The sequence below is a fragment of the Cannabis sativa genome, chromosome 7, assembly GCF_029168945.1.
Source record: "Cannabis sativa cultivar Pink pepper isolate KNU-18-1 chromosome 7, ASM2916894v1, whole genome shotgun sequence".
Classification (NCBI taxonomy): domain Eukaryota; kingdom Viridiplantae; phylum Streptophyta; class Magnoliopsida; order Rosales; family Cannabaceae; genus Cannabis; species Cannabis sativa.
In genome coordinates this window covers 12,320,537-12,338,588 of record NC_083607.1, presented here as the reverse complement: position 1 = coordinate 12,338,588, position 18,052 = coordinate 12,320,537, and the positions used below count along the sequence as shown (strand labels likewise).

Genomic DNA, 18,052 nt, shown 5'->3' with positions numbered 1-18,052 from the left:
CCACCTCTCTTCTCTCTTCTTCACTATGGAAACTGAAACCCCTTGAGTGATAGAGTGAGTGCTCACACACATCAAGTGGTACCTCAATCATAATGTGGAAGATCGTGAAGAATCCAAATTCAATAGAAGGACATTCGGGCTCAGATCTTTGTGATACTCTGCGACAGAAAGGATACAAGGGTTTGAGATCTGAGTGGAAGGAGACATCATATTCCGCTGCAACCACTGTAAGGTTTCTCATACTTTATCTGTGTTTATTTATTATCGTTTTAGAAGTTCATATTTAGGGTGTTAAACAACATACTTGTTAGTCAATCTAAGATCCTGGTAAAATATTTCCAACACCTACTGCATATCATATGTCAGGTCTAGTGCATAACATTTCATACATTAGACTCCCACCTGTTGAAGCATAAGGAAACCTTCTCATGTCCTCTATCTTTTGAGGATCTGTGGGACACTGTTCCTTAGATAGACGGATACCAAATCTAGAAGGCATCTGTGCCCCTTTGGCATTGGTCATTGAGAATCTCTCCAAAAACTTATCCATGTAAGCTGTTTGAGAGAGAGCAAGGGATCTGTTCTTCCGGTTTCTGATGATCTGAATACCAAGAACATAAGCAGCTTCACCCAAATCTTTAATTTCGAATTGTGTGTCAAGCCATTCCTTGATGTCATTCATTTTCTTGATATTGTTACCAATAATCAAAATGTCTTCAACATAAAGGACCAGGAATACTACCACTTGATTATTCTTGAGTTGGTAAACACAAGGTTCATCTTCATTTTGATGAAAGCCGTAGGTTTTGATTATTTAATCAAACCTTTTATTCCAAGAGCGAGAAGCTTACTTAAGCCCATAAATCGACCTATTAAGTTTGCAAACTTTCTTTTCATGCCCTAGAATAACATAACCTTCTGGTTGCTCCATATAGATGGTTTCTTCAAGAACTCCATTAAGGAAAGCTGTCCTGACATCTATTTGCCAAATTTCATAATCGAGCATGGCGACCGTACTAAAAGTTTCCTCATAGTCCATTCCTTCTCTTTGGGTATAACCCTTAGAGACCAGTGTAGCTTTGAAAGTTTCGACTTCGCCTCCAGCACCTCTTTTCTTCTTGTAGACCTACTAACATCCAATTGGACGATAGTCATCATGTGCGTCTACATATTCCCAGACTTTGTTCTTTTTCATGGAGTCCATTTTTGAATCCATGTCGGTAGACTATTGTTTCTATTCCGGACTTGCCATTGCCTGTTTATAGGTTAATGGATCGTCATCAATGCCGTCACCAATGACCATATTGATTTCACCATCCAAGGCATAACGAGATGGTTTTGTGGAAACCCTCCCACCACAACGAGGAGCCGTGATCTTCTAAACAGGAACATTAGTGGTAGATTTCTCGGTTGTATCAACTTGCAAAGGTTCAACAGAGGGAGTGGAATTATCCTCTACTTGAGTAGAAGACGATGGAACATTAGAAGGAGTTATATCTGAAAGCATTTCCTCCAATACTATTTCTCTTTGCGGCTTGAAGTTCTTAATGTAGTCATCTTCAAGGAAAGTGGCGTTTGTAGAAACGAACACCTTATCACCCTTTCGACTATAAAATAGTCTACCCCTAGTCTCCTTAAAATTTGCAATGAACATGCAAACCTCAGTTCGCTTTTCTAGTTTGCCATCTTTCTTTCTTAAGACATGAGCAGGGCACCCCCAGATTCTGTAATGCCGTAAACTAGGTATACGGCCATTCCACAATTTTAAAGGTGTCTTAGGGACTGATTTAGATGGAGTAACATTTAAAATGTCAGTTGCCATCTGAATAGCATATTCCCAGAAGGACGTAGGTAGAGTTGAGTAGCTAAGCATGGGCCTAACCATTTCCAAAAGCGTGCGATTTCTTCTTTCTACAACTCTATTTTGCTGTGGAGTGCTAGAGGCAGTAAATTGGGATTCAATGCCAAGTTCAATTAAATGATTTTTGAACTGCATATCCATATATTCTCCACCCCTATCAGTTCGCAAGATCTTTAAAGTTTTACCCAATTGGTTTTGTGCGAATGCTAGAAATTCCTGAAACTTTTCAAAATATGACCATGTCTAGAGTAATCGTTGATGAATGTGACAAATTACTCATAACCACCTCTAGCTTTGACATTTAGTGGTCCATAAAGATCTGAATATACTATGCCTAGTGGTTCCTTGGCACGCTCTCCCTTTGTAGAGAAGGAACGTTTCGTCATTTTGCACTACTACAAAATCGACTTTTCCTAACAGTTTATAACGGTCTTTTATACTATTTCCCAACGGTTCCTAAAATCGTTGGCTATGTGGGAAAAATCAATTTAAATGACAATCTACAACCGTTGAGAAAAATCACATTAAATGATTATTTATAACTGTTGGCAAAAGTATTATCTAAATTAAATTTAATTACTTTTTAATATATATTTTGTAAATATTAAATATATATAATAGTATTAATTTTCATAAAAAAATATTAACTAAAATATATAAAATTAATATATTTCAAAATTTAAATATCCCAATTCATTTATTTCAAAAAAAAAATATATCATAATTCATTAAAACTGTAAAAAATCAAAGATTATTACACAAAATTAATATGATACAATTCTGAAGAAAAAAAAAATAAAGGAAGATAAAATGAGAGGGAGACTAGATCAGATCCATGGATGTTGTGGCCATCAACCAGATCAGATCTATGGCTTTTCCCAATGTGTTGTGCACCTCCGATCCTGGGGTATCGAAGCCTTCATCTTTCGCCTCAATGCCATGGTCAGGCAAACAACACAGTCGTTCGAAGCCTTCAGCTTTCCCCAACGATTCTCCGAACCTCTCGTGCATATGCAATATTGCAATGTCCTTCAAATCTGAAAAAACAAAAATATAAAATGCATTAAAAAAATTGAAAGCTCAAGCACACAGTCGTTCGAATCTACCAAAAAAATAAAAATATAGTAGAAATTGAAGAAAAAAAAGTTACAGTTACAGAGTAATGAAGATGAGTGTTACCAAAAAGTTACAGCCATCGCTCGGGGAAATGGCCATGGCCTGGCAGCGCCACCGTGCAAGAGAAAATGGAGAGAGAGAGAGAACGGGAGCGAGAGAGAGACAAGGAAGAGGGAGAGGGGTTGGGGTTTTCGGGTTGGGGGAAACTTGTTTTCTGGTTCGTTTGAACCACTAGCGCCGGCAGTGGCCGGATTTGTTGTTGCACCGCCGTGCTGCACAAAGAGAAGACAAAGAGAGCTCGGGAGAGAATGAAAGAGAAATGGGGATTAGGGTTTTCACTTATCATTTTCTATTTATATCTTTCAAATTTTTCTTACAAAATTCATTTTATTTATTTCATTTTAATAAACAAAAATTAGATATGATTTTTTTATTAGAAAAATTCTGATATAATTAAATACTGAAAATCTTATATAAAAATAAAATGCTCATAATTTTTAATTAAAGACCTCAAATTAATTCTCAAATCACATTTTAATTAAAAATATCTGTCTAATTTCCAATAATTTTTTTTTGAATAACTTCACAATAAATTTTTAAATACAACTAATTTCTAAAATTATTCTCTAATTAAAAATATATAAATTTCAAATTTCCTAATTTTATAAGGGTTTTTTTCAGTTTTAACCAAAAAAAGTAACAATATTACAAAAATACTTTCAGCTGGCCAAATAAACAAATATACAGCCCAAATAAAAAAAATTACACAAATACCACTTACACACACCTTCAACTCAGGATCCATGCTTCCTGGGCAACTATCGTGCAACCATCTTGCAACCATCGTGCAACTATGCAGCAACCCAACGCAACCGAAATAAAAATTCAATGAGAAAGAGAACCAACATTAATTTCGGCGACTTCACCTGAAAAGACGACCAAAATTAATCAAAACAGGGGCTGCTTCAAATTCATAAAAAAAGTGTAGAAAAACTACTAAGAAACTAAAATTCAACTGGAAATCTAATTTAATTTGCATAAAACTAATGTCCTCACTTCAGTTTTTAGATCTATGAAAGACAGATCTCAAATTGTTGAACTGGAGTTCCCAAACAATCCAACTCAAGTATAATCCAAAAAAAATTACATCAATATTATAGTAAAATATTTATCTTGGTGTATTTTTGTTGTTTTCCAAATTTCTAATGGTGAATTTATTCATATTAAATCATTAAGAGACATGTAGATAGAGTTAAGTACGTGGAAACACTGTTATGATTTTTAATGTTTCACAACAGTTGCACTACAGTTGCATTACAGTTGCCTAAACATTTTGCTAACAGTTATTTCGTCTGATTGAAACCTTCGTCTGATGCAACCTTCAGCCAACCACACAGCAACTACCCAGAAACTTTCGTCTGATTGAAAACTTCGTTTGATGCAACCTTCGACCAACCACCTAGCAACCACCCTGCAACCATCGTCTGATTCGTCTGATGCAACCACCGTGCAACCACGCAGCAACCACATTGCAACCATCGTCTGATTGTGTAAGTGATGATAGTGTAAGTGGTATTTTAGTAATTAAAATCACATAAAAGGTATAAATGTTGTCTTTACCTTATGGAGGTATTTTTGTAAATAAAATGTCAATTTATATTTTTTATGTAATAATTCCATTTTATAATTTCTAAAAATATTTTTTGTATTTTTTAAATATGGAAGTTTTTTAGTATTTTATTTTATTAAATACAAATTTCTTTTATTGAACAAAAGAAAATTACAAATTCTTTCAATTTTTTTTTTTTAGTATCTTCTTTTATTGAATACAATTTTTTTTATATTAGGCAAAAATCTTTCTTTATTAAATCTGATTTTTTTTTTGTACATTAAAAATAACATTTTCTAACAGTTTATAACTGTTGGGAATACTAAGTATACCCAACGGTTGTACACTTAGTATTCCCCACAGTTATAAACTGTTGGCATTCACCGTTTTCTTTTAAAAAAATTCATTTACTATTGCCCACGGTTCTCCACCATTGGCAATAGTTTTTCCCAACGATTTTTTTTACTTCAGTTCTAAACCGTTGGGAAAAATCTCTGCTTACTTTTTCCAACGGTTTTCATAATTGACCCCCTTATTAACTGTTGGGAAAAGCCAATTTTGTAGTAGTGTTGCCTTCTAGGCAAGATTCACAAAACTGGTAATTCACCTAAGGTGACATTTTCAATAGACCACTTTTGGTTAACCTGTGAAGTCTATCATAGCCTATATGACCAACACGTAAGTGCCATAGATATGTTTCGTCTTCATAATCGATCTTTTACTTTTTGTGGTTTCTAGGTTTAGCTACCTTAAAAAGTTTGTTATTAAGCGCAGATGGTTCATGTGGTCTTAGAACATAAAGCCCCTGTTCCATAGATGCAACACAAATTTAAATGTCATTAGAAATGATAGAACCAGAACTCGAAAAATTCAATTTGTATTGTTGCAGCTGTAAACATGAAACATAAATCAAGTTTTTACTAAAATTTAGAATGAATAAGACATTGTCTAAATCCAAAATTGTGTCCTGAAACTTGAGTTTGGCTTTTCCTTTAGCTCTAACCGATACCATTTCGCCATTACCAACTTTAAGTTCCAACTCTCTTGATTTGAAATAATTCCATTTTCAAGCAATTGCAATGAACAACAGACATGGTTTGTAGATCCAGAATCAATAATCCAGATGGATTTGTCATTCTCTAAAACACATGATTCAAAAACTAAAGCATTGGAATCATTGCTTAACTGTTTTTGGATTGTTATTATTGTTGGTGAAATCTGTTGTGAAAGATAATCTGTGGAAGTGGAATCACTTTCTCTATCATTTTCAACTGAGCCTTAAGTAGTAGGATTGTCGGACGAATTATTCTCAATATCTTTAGCTTTTCTTTTGCCCTTATCTACATTACTGGAGAAAGATCTCCATGTAAGTGACAATGTCCGTTCAAAAGCACGCTACTCAGTGTCCATCTTGTCTATGTCGGACGATTTCCAATTGTTAAGAACGAATTGGTTAAACTCAGGTGATAAGCTGCTGAGAACAAAATGAACTCTCTGCTCTTCAGTTAAAACAATTCCCAGCATAGCTGCTTTCTGGAATTTCATGTTCATCATGAGCAAGTGTGAAGTGATACTCTGACCAGGATTCATCTTCACACTTTGAAGTTCATTCCTAAAGGCATATTCTAGATGAGGATTGGGGTGTGGGTTGTACATTTTAACACTAAAAATATCAATAAACAGAAATAAATTATTGGTTCAATAAATTCATACACAAGTTCAGAAAATAACAAGCAAAGCAAATATGTTTGCAAAAATACTAATATCTAAACATATTATATTTTCCAAGGTTTCCAACATAATGAAATACATTGTCTCGGTAGGCGAGAGTCAAAGATAACATTAGTTGAATAGAGTAGTCAGCTCATTTAAAATGGACACCATTTTGGCAACCTTTTATTCGATCAAAATGAGAATCTAGCGTTGTCCCGGTAGGCGAGAGTCAAGGTTATTCTCATTTTATGAGCTTCCACCATTGTTTCATATTCTGTAAATTTATCTCTACGTAGTCACTGTAGGGGAGAGTCTAATAGAGACGAAAACTTACAAAATACTTATCATATGAGATCTTACGTGTTAAATGCTTTCAACGAATAACTATCAATAAGGGAGACAAAGTCTAGCGTCTCGAGGTTATATTGAAAACATTTAACCATTGTAGGACCAACAATGGAGATCGAATATCTCTTTGATTATAGCTCATTATTTAAAATAATGTATTTTTATTTAATCATTTATTTTAATCTATATATTTTAATAATGAAAATTACTTAATTTAAGTTGATCCAAAATTAATTAAAAAAATAAATTTTCAATTTTAATTTAATTTTCGAACAATAATTTCGAAAATCCATTTATAATTAAACATAAAAATTTTGAAATTATATAAAATATAATAAAATAAATTTCTAAAAAATATCTAATTTAAGTTGTTCTAAAATAACAAAATTTTCAACTTAAATAATTTTTAAAAATTTAATTAAATATCAAATTAAGTATCTTGAACTAATCACCTTAATTTAAAAAATATCTCTATTTAAGTTGATCCAAAATTTAACAAATTTTCAACTTAAAATATTTTAAATTGTATCTGAATAACTAATTTTCAAGAAGATTCTACTTAATTATTAATTTCAAAATATTTTAATTTAAGTTGATCCAAAATTAGTTTGAAAAAATTAATTTTCAACTTAAATATATTTTCTTTGAAAATTCAAAAAATTACATATCCAGAAGAATCTAATTAGCTATATCTTCTTTTATTTAATTAAATACAGAAAAATACATCTAGTTTATCTTGAATTGAATTTCATTAAACTAAGTGTGTTTTTCTTAAATTAATTTCAAAATAATCTGATGAAAAATTAATTTCATATATTTCGAAATTAATTATGTTGCTAATCAATTTTATTAGGTTAAACTAGTTTAATTAACCTATTACAATTATTCAAATCAGGCAAATGAGCCTTCACAATTGGGGTTGTTCATGTGAGGGAGGGTTGCCCTAACTCTCACACAAGGCCCAAAAGAGAGGAATTTAACCTTAATTTAAACAACTGTTATTAATGGAATAGACCCAATACTAATTGGGCCTAAATAAAATCTATTATAATGTGATAATTTTATTTAGCAACCTAGTCCATTTTAATTACAAAAATTAAATGGGCTCCCTATATGCATCTAAGCCCAAAGCAAATATATAGGCTCATATAGGCACACTGATTTGGATGGATCCTATCATGTTACTAGGTTTATACACAGATGAAAGAAGATTGCAAAATTTACCTATTACAAATTACTAGGTTTTGTGCCCTAAATAAAATCCATTTCAATATAATCATATTTACTAATTAATAAAGATTAGAAATCACTTTTTATGTTGCATGGTTCACATGATTTATTTCATGATTATAAATTCTATTAGGTCCAGAACATATGTATTTGTTCATGATTATAGTGTTGTCAGCACAATGGAATATAATCATAATTATATGTTCAAAGAGTTTAATTCCCTGATTTGTCAATTCACTAGATTTAGACTGGCATGATATTCAACGATAGGTATACTTACACCTTGGATAAGTGTTATGTCCTTTCCAGGGCATTGGCAAAGTTTACTAGTATCGGATGTATGGAGTTTACATTGGAAGAGACCGATATTGAACTTTGATTAGATATGATAAATTTACCGTAATATCTATTCAATTCAATATCACCTAGTTGATTCTAGATCAAATGATCTTAATCCTGACATGGTTAGGTTCGATCTCAAGAGTGTTATTCATGTTCTTTGATTTGTTAGCTAAACCTACTTTTTGGTCAGGGTGATACGTACATTTTGGGAGCATGCTAGTGCAATTGAGTGGGAGCGCTAATCATAGATATGGAATCTATAGCTTCTATCCAGACATAGAAGTGAAACGATGATTTCCTTCGAGCTTGCTAAATAGAGATAAATGATAGAGCGCTCATTTTAGTGACTATATCAGTTCACTATAATATCATTTATAGGTGGCCAAGTGTTTCAAGGATAAAATACATTGAAAGGGTGTAACGGTAATTTTATGCCTATGCAAAGTAGATCATCTATAGAGGATCATTGATTATTGGGATTATAACAATGGATAATTAATAGCGTATCTATATCGTGGAACATATAGAGCGTTCTATATGACTAAGAGTGCAATTCCAAGTTCTATTAGTGGATGCAATTAGGAATTAATAAGTTAGTGGATTTGCTTGGTAAATTCTAGATCAGCTTACTGGAAGCTCGGTTATATAGGCCCATGGTCCCCATACTAGTTGAGACCATACTGCTTGTAAGACTCAGTTCATTGATTTTAGTTAATCAATTATAATTCTAAAATTAGACTATGTCTAGCTTATGAATTTTCACTAAGCAATGACTTAAATGTGAAGAAAAGAGATTCTAGGTCTTATTTATTAATTAAGAGACTTTATTAAGTCTAATTACTAAATACATTAAATGACAATATTATTTAATAATTAATTTTTAGTTATTAAATAATTAGAATTGGCATTTAAGTGGTTAAATTGGAAAATTAGTGTTTTTGAGAAAATAAGATGGAAAAATGACAAAATGGCAAAATTATAAAGTGGGGCCCATTACCCAACCTATGGTCGGCCACTATGCATGGATTTTATCATTTATTTTTCTAATATTTTAATGCTAATTAAATCTAACCTAAACCTAGGTGGTTACCTATAAATAGATAGTGATGGCTCACACTTAAAGATTGATGAAATTTCACTTTCAGAAAAATTTTCCTGAGCCTTCTTTCCATTCAGCTGAAACCACATTCTCTTCTTATTCTCTTCAAATTTTCATACCTTGAGTGATAGAGTTAGTGCTCACACACATCAAGTGGTATCTCAATCATAGTGTGTAAGACTGTGAAGAATCCAATCAACAAGAAGGAGAATCGGGCTCAAGAAGAAGAGAAAGAGATCCAGGTTCAGATCTTGATAATGCTTTGCTACAGAAAGGAATCAAGGGCTAGAGATCTGAACGGAAGGAGTCATTTAATTTCACTGCACCAACTGCAAGGTTTCTTAAACTTTATATAAGTTTAGTTCATTGTTTTAGAAATTCATATTAGGATGTTAATGAAACATACTTGTTAGTAAATCTAGATCCTGGTAAAATATTTCCAACATGGCCAGCCATGATGTGAGCCCAACACTAGTTAGATTTTCGCCATTTTTCTCAACCATTTGTCTATTTTTTCACAAATACCACTTCTTGCAATTTCAACCTTATAAATGCCAAAACTATTTATTTAATAATTAAAATTATCAAATAAAATTGTCATTTATAATATTTATTAATTAGACTCCATAAAGTCTCTTAATTAATAAATTAACCATAAAATCCTATTTCTTCACAATCAAGCCATAACATAGTGAAAAATCATAAACTAGACATAGTCTAATTTTAGAATTAAAATTGATTAACTAAAATCCATTAACTGAGTCTTACAAGCAGTTTGTCTCAACTAGTATGGGGACCATTGGCCTATATAACCGAGCTCCCAATAAGCAGGTCTAGAATTTACCAAGTAAATTCTCTAACTTATTAATTGCTCGTTGAACCATTATAGAACTTGGAATTGCACTCTTAGTTACATAGAACGCTCTATATGTTCCACGATATAGATACGCTATTAATTATTCACTGTTATAATCCTAATAATCAATGATCCTCTATAGATGATTTACATTGCATAGGGACAAAATTACCGTTACACCATTTCAATGTATTTTATCCTTAAAACACTTAGTCACCTATAAATGATATTTCAGTGAGCTAATATAATCAATGAAATGAGGGCTCTATCATTTATCTCTATTTAGCCAAGCTCGAAGGAAATCATTGCTTCACTTCTACGTCCGGATAGAAGCTATAAATTTCATATCTATGATTAGTGCTCCCACTCAATTGTACTATCATGTTCCCAAAATGTACGTATCACCCAGACCAAAAAGTAGGCTTAACTAACAAATCAAAGAACACAAATAACACTCTTGAGATCAACCTAACCATCTCAAGATTGAGATCATTTGATCTAGGATCAACTAGGTGATATTGAATTGAATAGATATTACGGTAAATTTATCATATCTAATTCAAGTTCAATATCAGTCCCTTCCGATGCATACTCCATACATCCCACCCAAGCTTACTTTAACCATTGCCCTGGAAAGGACATAGCACTTATCCAAGGTGCAAGTAAACTACGTTATAGATTATCATATCAATTAAACCCTGTGTACTGATAAATCTAGGAATACATTTAATCACACAATCTTGATTGCTTTCCACTCTGTTGACAACACAATAAACAAGAATATCAGTGTGATAAGGATTTAGATGAATTTATTAATCAAATAAGTAAATAAATGATCACATGGACCAAATAACACATTAAACAAGTAATGAAATTAAATTTGTTTCTTTATTGATAATTGAATAAAAAAGATTACACTGAAATAGAATTTCATTTAGGGCACAAAGCCCAACATAAATCGACTTATATATGGGCACGTGTTTGGTCGGTTTAAGTAGAACCGTCCTCTTATGAGTGACTTCTCATGTCAATATTGTAGTAGTGACTAAATTACTAACTTGTAACAAGTCCTAATTCTATCAAAATTTCGACAACATAACAGTTATAATTGAACATTTTCAACAAAAATTAAAGCTATTAATAATAATAAAAAATAATATAATATAATATAATCAAAACAATATTTAGCAATACGAAATTTTTCACTGATCTGACTGCAGTACACGTTTTCATAGAACCTACTTCACTATAGATGAATATTTAAGATATTAAAACTCATCTAACATGCATATTATTCCACCTATCCGACCGTAGTACAATATGTTAAAAACCTACTTCACTACGGATAAATATTTGAGAAATTCAAACCCTTTTAAGAATTCATAATTTATCAATAACAAAAGTTAATGAATGTATACCTTTAGCCAGTGTTGTAAGTTCGCGCGTGTCATGCTGGCCTGACCTGTATGTATTTGTGCTTTTCAAAAATAGGTCGTGCCGTGCTGTGACACAGAAAAATATAGGTCGTGTCGTGTCTTGCCAATATTTTTAAAAGGTCAGTCCGGCACAGTCTATAAGCCTGATATTTTCGTACCATGCTTTGCTCGTGCCAGCTTGTATTTCTTATATAGGCCAACCCATTTTTATATCCAAGCTTAAATTCGTGCTTTACTTTTTCATATTTTATTTTTACAATTACTAAATTATATGTATATTACAAACCTTTAGTTATATTTATATAATTTTTGAACAATACTTTACAGATAATCATATAAGAAAATTATTAACATCATTAAAATTTAAACATTTACTTATAAATATTCAAAATTTTATATCACACTCAATAAATAAATTAATATATAAATTTTTCATATTTTAGTAGTTTTAATTATACAACTATAACATTCAGTATTATATTTAAATTTTATTATTATTTTAACTTATTTATAATTGATTTTGGGCTTGTTGTGTGTTGCGTTTTTCGGGCTAATCTATTTGTGCTTACGTATCGTGCCTTTTCATGCTTCTCGTGTCGTATCATGCTTAAGGACCTATTTTTTGTGCGATGTTGTGCCAATTTGTTATATTGTGTCGTGTCGTGCCCAAGCTCGTATTATTTTGTGCTTAGTATCGTGCCCTCCGGGCTCGTGCTAGTTTCGTGTCATGTCAAAAAACTCAACCCGTATTTATAGCAATACCTCTAGCTAGCTAGAAACTGATCAACACCAAATAAGTGAAATCCTTGTAAATTGGCCTCACAACCTACAATATAAAGAAATGCTATAAAATTAAAATTATAATTACTTAACAACTTACTAGTTATATGATTTATTATTACCTAATTACTAACCAGTTAATAATGAGTAGCTATTTAATAATAAAAATACATGAATAGGAATAAAAATTAGTAACTAATTAAGTAGTTGTAACTAACTATTTGCTAGCTACTAAAAAAAACATGAATAAAATCAAAAATAAAAAAAATGATAAAAATATAATTAATTTCTAAACTTTTATTTCTCATTCACAATATATAACAAACTATTAATTTAAAATATTCAATATATACATATACAATACATAAAAAATATACAATATAATTATAGGTGGCGTTTGGTAACACTTTTGTTTTTTAATTTTAAAAACAGAAAAATGAAAGTAGATTTTTTGCTTTTAAAATTTTATTTTTAAAAAACAAAAATGTGTTCTATAACTACTTTTGTTTTTAAATTTTAAAAATAGAAAAAAAAAGTGTGTTCTGTAACCACTTTTGTTTTATAATTTTAAAAATAAAAAACAAAAGTGTGTTCTGTAACCATTTTTATTTTTCAATTTTGAAAACAAAAAACATAAATTTTGATTTTATTTTTCTTTTTTTAAATAAAAAAATATGAACATCTTTTTTTAAAACAAATATATAAAAATTATAAAGAAATCAAATAAAAAATACTCATTAACATCTTTAAAAAATTCAAGTAATTTAAAATCACGAAACTCATTATCTATAACACAAAATCGACAAAGTCATAATAAAATATAAACTAATAATTGTCCAATCTTGACGAAAAATATTAAAAAAATTCTATTTGTTAAGAAGCTTCACTCATTATCTTCATCGTCGATTTGCTCTCCATATATGATCATTAATTTCATCACGGACATTAGCCATTTCACGGAGTTGATCTCTTGAAATGCTAAACTCAACACTATCATTTAAAGTTTTGTGAGTGCTTTGTATAGTAGCATCTTATACTTCAGGAATGTCTTCATCTCCATCAAAATATATGTCTTTTTTTGCATTTGTCCTTATAAAATTGTGAATTTCACAACAGGCAATCACAATGTACTTCTGTATTTTCAGATCATATGAAGGCATTTGTTTTAAAATAGGAAAACGAGCCTTTAATACGCCAAAGCACCGCTCGATGACATTTCTCAAAGACGAATATCGATAATTGAACAACTCCCTTTTTCCTGAAGGATTACGATCTGTATATTGATTCAAATGATATCTTTCTCCTCGATATGGGGAAAGAAAACCAGGCATGTTTGTATATCCAGAATCAACCAGATAATATTTTCCTAAACAATGTTAATTGATATTAATTTTTTTATATAAATATTAATACAAAATAATGTCAATAAACATAATAAGTTTGATAACACTTACCATGGGGTGGAGCTGGGAATTCATAATCTGGGTTTGTGGCACATTCTGAAAGAATTCGTGCAACATTAGCTGATCCTTCCCATCCAGCAACAACATATGTGAACTTCATGTTAAATGAACATATACACATGATGTTTTGAGTTGTATCCACCTTCCGACCTCGATATGGTATTTGTTCATCAATGGGGACATGAGCTGAGATATGGGTCCCATCTATAGCTCCTACACAATTCTGAAAATAAAATATAAATTATTGGCTTTTATTCTTTCTTTATTTATGAAATTTTAAAATAATAATAAAAGAGATAGTATAAATTTTTTTACCTTGAAAAATAGAGAATTTCTGAAGGAACTACATCAAACAAAGGTGGAGTAATTAACTCTTTAGATAAATGACATACCGCCTTTAATACTTTCCTAAAGTATTCAGATGTAGTTGATGTGGAGTATTGAAATCGTTCAGCAACTACACGATGTTGTTCATTATGTCCAATGACATATAAGAACATAGGAACTTGCTCCTCAACAGAAAGATAGCAAGAGTTCTTCAATAGATTTTTTTCTTTTAGAACACCACAATATAGTTTGAAGACGTCCTTATCCATTCTGAATAAATCATAACACCTACTCTCGTGACCATGCAACATTTCCATTACATACTCATGTCCTGAAAGGGCCGAATTTCTACACGGTTCCTTAGTTAGATATAATTGATTTTACTCCACGCAAGCAAACAAAACTAATAACTCTCCAAACTCATTGTCTGAATCGTCAAGAAGTAGATTATTTTTGTTGAATGGTGCACCATTTGTAGACATTATCCTGGAGACATTTGGAGACAAAATATATAATAAAAAATAATAATAAGATTGTAAATAAAAGGAGATAGCTAAAGTAAATACCTAACAAGTCATTCATACAAACAATGTCATACAAACAAAGTCATGCTTACAAACAAAGTCCTGCTTACAAACAAAGTCATTCATACAAACTAAATCATTCATAAATCCCAACAATTATAAAGTGTAAAGGCTAAACAAAGTAAAAAAAAAATCACTTCAAATAGTTCAACTAATCAATTCTTCTATTAACTGGCATCTTTAGAAACAATGCTCTAGACACTTCGCTCTCAAACTTCTCAATAGCCTTTGCATATACTTCTCCACTGATTCCATCAATTTGATTGAGAGCTTCAATACACTCATCCAATAAGTGATGTTTTGTTGATGTCATTGAATTCTCATACATTTCCATCTTTCGCTTTGCGGTTTCATTATACACTGTCAATGTTTCTGCCAATGCGAGTGAAAACTTTGCTTTTTTTGCCGATCGAGAACTTGTAGTGGAAGTTGATTTACTTCTTCTTTTGCTACCATCCTCATCAAAACTACTCTCTTGATTCCTAATAGATGGACTCTTTGACATAGCATCATCATCATCATTATCAAGATTTATAGAAGGACTTCGAGTTGAAGGATGAGCATTGGAACCAGTTGCAGTGGTATCACCGAAAATAGTGCATAACTTTCCATAAAGTACACAACCCTTTTTTCTAAATTTTTTAGCTGACTTATTAACCTACATAAAATAAAATAATAATGATAAATATACCAACATCTATTAAAAATCAAGCAATAAATTCGTTTGAAAATATTATTTACCTGAATAAGCCTATCCAACAATTCATCTGGCGCAGTAACTTGTCCAGTCGGTACACTAAATCCTATGCCAGTCTCTTTCAGTAAAGACTTGAAATCCTTGTGCTTTTGTCTTAACAAATTATATTTGTTCCTTAGTTGTTTATCAGTATAACTTCTCTTTGCTTGTGCACAAAGCTCCTCCTTTATACGCTTCCATGATTGCTTTGTAAAGGTTGTAGTATTCTTATTTCCCTTCACAACTTCTTCTTCCATAAGTTCAATAAAAATTTCTTCATGTTTTTCAGGCCAAAGAGAAGCTTCGCTATTATCAATAATAACCACCTCACTATCTGTTCCTGCCATCTATTCAATCTACATGTAATTACAAAAATAATCCTAAAATTTATATAGAAAATAATAATAAAATTAATTTAAGAAGTTACAAACTAATGAATCATAATTACCCTACAATCAATAATACAGTGAACAAATGTCAAAAATCTCATTAATGTTCAATAATACAATGAACAAACACAGCTACAACACATATACATATACATTAATAAATAGAGAAGAAAAAATACACATATACATAAAAAGGTCACTCTATCTTCTTCACAATCTCCACATCCTTCATTTTAATGAGAGCAAAGTAATAAGACAATTATGGGACTTTATAAATTCTTCGACTAGTTGGCTATTATAGTTTATAGCCACTGTTTGAAGGGAAACCAAAAAGCACTGAATTTTTACTTTAGCGCAAATGAGTGACAACATGTAAATGTGCATACATATAAAAAAAACCATTAATTAATTTTGACCCACTGTTATCATCTAACACTGCCCGTATTTTAATAAAATAGACATACCCAAACTTGTTACATGTAAAAAGGTGAGACCATGCCTACTAGTGCTCACTCCACCACACTTATAATTTAGTCAAAAAAAAAAAATAGAGCATGAAAAGTATATATATGATAGAGATAGAGAAGAGAAGATAGATACACAAAGATTAATTTATTTGTATCGAATAGAACTACCAAAGCAAACATACAATAAATTTTAACAAATTAGAAATTTTTCCAGAATTAGAGGACAAGAATATTCTGCTTAAGCAATGTGACACAATTTTATTACCTATTTCTCCTAGCATATACTAACTATTGCTATTGAAACAACTAGAGATTCATAAAATTTTAAAGGCTAAAGCCAAAACTTCGGTTCACCTCACATTTGATTATGGAGCTCTCCTCGTAAGGACAGCCAAGAGATAGCTGAGAGCAGAGTATATTGAGGAAAGAAGTGAGTTTATTGCCATAATTAAGCATTAGCAAACCTCTCTTTTCCTAATGGAATGAATCCCCTCTCGGGATTATATCACAACACCACTCATAGAATTATATCAATTGATACAAATCTAACACTACTTCACAACCCACATGCCCCCAAATCATATACAAAGGAAAGAAAGAAATACGAACCTTAAAAAAATTAAATAGGAACATCGGGAGTCCAATCACACGTTTCCAATAGTACAAAAGAATCCTACATTTCATTGTGTTGACAGAAAATCAAGGTGTTTTTGCATAGATAATCAAGGTGTTTTTGCAAAAGTAAAACCCTATTCTAATCCATAACTTCGAACCATTAGAAATGAAACAACATATTTAAATCACAAACACTTAAAGAATGAATAGAAATTATAACATCATGTAGATCGACCCAAGCATAGATATTTTGCAATTAAAGATCTTTCGCTGTGGAATTTATCAATTTCTTTTTTAATAATATTTTTCAACAAGCAAAGCATCATCATATATATTCCTTGAAACAACTCAAAAATCAAAACTCAATATCAAAACCCATTAAGAAAATTTTGCTTATTTTCTACAAACACATCCACACACAACAGAACAAAATAAAAAAATACAAACATCAAAAGAAAATTACATAAAACAACATGTGAAATAATCAAGCATACCTGTTTTAATTCTCCGAACAACTATTGAGTACTTCAAAAACGACACCCTAGCTTCAAATTCGGCAAGAATACTGTGAGGTAAAAAATGTAGAACCCAATTCAGAGTAAAATACTAAAATCTCATTTCAAAGATGAACAACAAGAGGGTACAGTAACCCCACCAAACTTACAAACCTCCCAAACAAGTCCTTAAGAAACCTATCTACCTAGCTAGCTATCTCATATGAACTCCTCCTTGATCTATCTTGATCTGCACCACTATGTATCCTTGTACATAGCTCTAGTTATCTCCATATCCTTACAGATCATGTACTACTCATAATATATAGTTCTGCTACTGCTACTACTTATTTTTGTTGTTATTATTCATCATAAGACATTTTATTGGTATAATCTAGTTCTATGGAAGAAGCTCGGCACTGGGTGTAGGCAAAGAGAAAGCATGGCTTGTAAGTAGTGGCAGCCCTCATCATCTTATGGTGCCCAAAAACCCAATTCAGAGTAAAATACTAAAATCTCATTTCAGAGATGAAACCCTAAATCTAATTAAACCAAAAATCTTTCAGAGAGAGAGAGAGAGAGAGAGA

General features: G+C 31.3%; 2 protein-coding genes and 1 long non-coding RNA gene across 3 annotated transcripts; all 3 read right to left on the bottom strand.

Moving 5' to 3' along the window:
• Nucleotides 1-2,531: 2,531 nt before the first annotated feature.
• LOC133029322 (uncharacterized) lies at nucleotides 2,532-3,387 on the bottom strand. The gene is made up of 2 exons (XR_009683467.1): nucleotides 3,041-3,387; nucleotides 2,532-2,898 (listed from the first exon to the last, which is right to left on the bottom strand). It is a non-coding gene; the product is annotated as an uncharacterized LOC133029322 (long non-coding RNA).
• Nucleotides 3,388-13,421: 10,034 nt separating this feature from the next.
• LOC133039628 (uncharacterized) lies at nucleotides 13,422-14,449 on the bottom strand. Its single transcript, XM_061118533.1, has 3 exons — nucleotides 14,246-14,449; nucleotides 13,845-14,076; nucleotides 13,422-13,756 (listed from the first exon to the last, which is right to left on the bottom strand). Exons 1-3 carry the CDS (start codon nucleotides 14,447-14,449, stop codon nucleotides 13,422-13,424), a joined length of 771 nt encoding a protein of 256 aa, XP_060974516.1.
• Nucleotides 14,450-14,915: 466 nt separating this feature from the next.
• LOC133039627 (uncharacterized) lies at nucleotides 14,916-15,847 on the bottom strand. The gene is made up of 2 exons (XM_061118532.1): nucleotides 15,506-15,847; nucleotides 14,916-15,422 (listed from the first exon to the last, which is right to left on the bottom strand). The coding sequence occupies exons 1-2, from the start codon at nucleotides 15,845-15,847 to the stop codon at nucleotides 14,916-14,918; spliced, it is 849 nt and encodes a 282-aa protein (XP_060974515.1).
• Nucleotides 15,848-18,052: the final 2,205 nt, after the last annotated feature.